Raw genomic sequence first — 4,059 nt, forward strand, 5'->3', positions numbered from 1 at the left:
ACGATGTCACTCACACAAGCTGATGAGTATTCGCAACAAATGCTGGAACTCAGCCATCGATAGGACATTCGGGACCAACACCCGAAACATGGTAACCCTAATGATATGCCATTTGTATCCTATATATTCATAAGGTTTAAACGATGCTCGATAGTTGTTGTAATGTCATTGGATTTTCATCGTAACATGATATGATAAATAATATAATAACACATAAATAAAATAACATCAAAACGTTATTTAAACATACAAACTTACCTCGATTTTAAAGATGTCGATATATGATCGCTAATCCGAGACTTTATTTTTTCATCGATTTAGATTTGTACGAGGCTTAACTTGATCTAAATAAGCAAATTTAATCCATTTAATATTCATTCTATTCAATTCATTCGAAAATTCATATTTTGCAAAAAATACATTTTTACCCTTACTATTTTAACTTTTTTACAATTTAGTCCTTAAGCTCGTAAATTAACATTTATGCAATTTCATCCATATTACAAGCTAGCCGAATTACCTAGAGACTTATACAACTTCATACAACTCAACATTTCATAATTTTACCATGGTATTTTACTACTTTTACATATAAGTTCCTAAATGATAATTTCATCAAAAATAACTTTACAAAAGTTGTTTATTTAACAACAAGGACTCATAATCTTTCATAAATTTTCAAGAATCATGCAAATATGTTCATGGAAAAACCCTAAACCTTTAAAAATTTTGTAAATTAGTCCATGGGCTAGCTAGATTATGCTACAACAATCCCAGAAACAGAAAAATCATTAAAAACGGAAGTGAAATACATACCATGCAATCAAAAGAAGGTGACCGAACCCTAGCTATGGAGTTTTGGTAATTTCGGTTGAAGAAAACCAAGTTTAGAAGATGATATCTTTGTTTTCTTTCTTTTGTTTTTATGATTTTAGCCTTTATTTACTTAATTACATTATTAACCTTTAAAAATATCTTTAATTTCAATAAAACCAAACCCATAAATGTCCACTACCATATAAATGGTCTAATTACCACTTAAGGACTCTTACATTAAAGTTCTATAGCCATTCAATACCTTTAGCTACTAGAACTCTACTTTTGCACCTTTTACGATTTAATCCTTTTTACGAAATTAAACATGCAAACATAAAAATTTCTTAACGAAATTTTTATATGACACTACCAACATACTGTAGACATTAAAATAATGATAAAATAATTATTTTCACGTCAGATTTGTGGTCTTGAAACCACTGTTCTGATATCACAAAAAATAAGCTGTTACATTTTTTTAAAAAATAAATAAATTTTGTCTAACTAAAAAAGGTAAATAAGAAAGCTTGCGTTTTGCTAATACTTTCTTTGATCAGGAAAACTGGAATGTTGTTTATTATTTTTAAAACACAAATAGGTATTTTGTTATACAATTATATTATACAAAATATTAGAAGTCATAATTATAATAGTTTGGAGAATTTGTAATTTGTACCGTTTAATTTGAATAACACTAGACTAGTAAATATTTAAATAACATTGTAAATTTCATAAATTCCATGCTTTTCCTTAAGAATATACCATATAATTTATACTAAAGTTGGTTGTTTTGTTTTTTCTCTGCATCTACTAAATGAATTTACAAAACGAAAAAAAACTAATATTGAACTCATTTCGGTGAATATATTAAGAAACAAAAATAAATTATATAAAGTAGATTCCATTCCTTCGTCTTTGTTTGGAAAATAGAAGAAAACTTGTGCCCACATGGAAATAATATTAGTATCCTCTCTTCGTTCTCATCTGAAAAAAATAATCTATTCAATTTTGATCATGTAATAAATAATTATTTTTTAATATTTAAATGAAAGTGAGATGTGCTTACATAACATACATTGTTTTATATGATCTTTAAAGTGAACGTGATATAGTTATTTTATACAATTCTCTCTCATTGGGAATCACCCTATAATTAAAATATATTATCCCACATTAATATTTATTATTAATATTATTAGTTATTATTATTTCGCATCCTATTTGTATTGTCATTTTATTGTAAAAAGTTAGTACGATTACAATTGTAAAAACAATTATATTTTTTTTGAACGTATTGAAAAATAATTAATAACATTTAAGAGATGTGCCCAACCTTAAATTCTTTTTTTAATTATTTTGTTTTCTTTTATATTTTTACTATATATGTTCTAATAATTTTTGTATTTATGCTTTGCTCATATCTTTTTTATTTTGTCAAAATCGTATCTAAGATATTTATATTTAGAGTGTAGTATATTAATAGTATGTTATATAATTTTTAAATATATTATATTTTCTAATTACTTTTCATATTTTATGTTTTTATTTGGACAATGGAATACACATGCAATGATTGCTAGAAGGATACGCAATTGCTAGAAACAACCAGGTGAGGTAAGAGCTGAGAGGTTGCGGTCCAACTGCTAATCCAACCATATATAAAAAGCCAACTTTTGCTTTGCACGTCATTCAAATAAAAAAGGCTTTCATAGTTTTTTCTCCTTCTAGTTCATTACTTCATTGATCAATCAATTTCAATTTTTTTTTCTTTTTTTCTTAGAAATATATATAATTTCATTCTTTTTTCTAATTATTAGTGACAATATACATAATTTCATGCAATTGATTTGATTGAATAAGTATGATGCATGTGGTTTGCAGGACAACGAGAAAAGAAATATCCTAGCAGTCCAAACGCTACGAAACACCATAAAGGGATCAACCCTAATGGCCACAACCTTCATCCTTAGCTGCGCCGGTCTAGTTGTCGTCATCAACAGCACATACAATGTCAGACGGCCACTCAACGGTTCCATCTTCAAAGCTCACAACGAGTTCACGGTGTCTCTCAAATACATCACCATCTTATCCTTCTTTCTCTTCTCTTTCTTTTGTTACTCTTTGTCGATCCGATTTATTAACCAAGTTAACATCCTTATTAACTCTCCCCAAGACCTAGCATCTGTCATCACTCTCAAGTACGCATCAAAGTTGCTCGAGAAAGTGTTCATCTTGAACACCGTCGACAACTGGCTTTTGTACACTGCACTTCCTCTACTACTTTGGATCTTCGGTCCCTTTCTTATTTTCCTTTGCTCTTTTTCTTTGATCCATGTGCTTTACAATCTTGATCTTGTATTAAGGTTTAAAAAGCAAGGGAAAAATAAATCTCAAATCAATGGATGTGGGGATTGTGAATTAGTGAAATATTGTACAATTTGTTGTAATCTTTCTTACATACTGTTAAATTAGTAATGTAGAATTAATAGACAACTTTGATTTTATATATGAATCCGATCACGGCTATTTGTTTAGACTGAGAAGTAATGATACATACATATTGTAAAAATAGAACGTCGGTAATAATAATATATCGCAAAGCAAAGAGAAATAAAAAAAAGAACACAAATTTTTACGTGGAAATCCTTTCGAGAAAAAACCATGGGCAGAGGAGAAGAAAATTCACTATGTCAAATTCAAATGATTACAAGAGGAGTTTCAATTACATCTAGTTATAGGTTGAAAAAACCTAATTCTAATCAAATTCAAATATATTATGCTAATAAATGCTAAATATATTATACTCATAAATACTAAATCTTCTAGAAAGGAGATATATTTTGTTTAACTTGACTTGCAAGCAATCTCTTAGAATTTGGGTCACACAACTCTAACTATCTCCACCTTGACACGAATTCTCAACGAACAAGTTTTTTACCTCTTCCATAAAACCCCTTAAGGGTTTAACTTCAAGAATGAACACCAACCAAGTCTAAGAAATGCTCAAATTTGGTTATAGGAAGTGACGTAGTCATCATATCTGCAGGATTTTCATGAGTACTAATTTTGCTCACAACAATATTACCACGAGCAATAATATCACGAACAAATGATACTAAACATCAATGTGTTTTGTTCTCTCATGAAACATTTGATCTTTTGTAAGGAAGATGACACTCTGACTGTCACAAAATATTGTACTAATTTGAAGGTCTTCATTGAGTTCACTAAAGAGTACCTTCA

General features: G+C 28.7%; 1 protein-coding gene across 1 annotated transcript; it reads left to right on the forward strand.

Annotated features, from left to right (window-relative positions):
- Nucleotides 1–2,667: 2,667 nt before the first annotated feature.
- On the forward strand, nt 2,668–3,350 carry LOC107907644 (uncharacterized; the record flags this gene model as incomplete). The annotated part of the gene is made up of 1 exon (XM_016834984.2): nt 2,668–3,350. A coding segment is annotated over one exon (621 nt), but the record flags the coding sequence as incomplete, so codon positions are not given.
- Nucleotides 3,351–4,059: the final 709 nt, after the last annotated feature.

This window comes from Gossypium hirsutum, chromosome D02 (genome assembly GCF_007990345.1).
Source record: "Gossypium hirsutum isolate 1008001.06 chromosome D02, Gossypium_hirsutum_v2.1, whole genome shotgun sequence".
Lineage (NCBI taxonomy): Eukaryota > Viridiplantae > Streptophyta > Magnoliopsida > Malvales > Malvaceae > Gossypium > Gossypium hirsutum.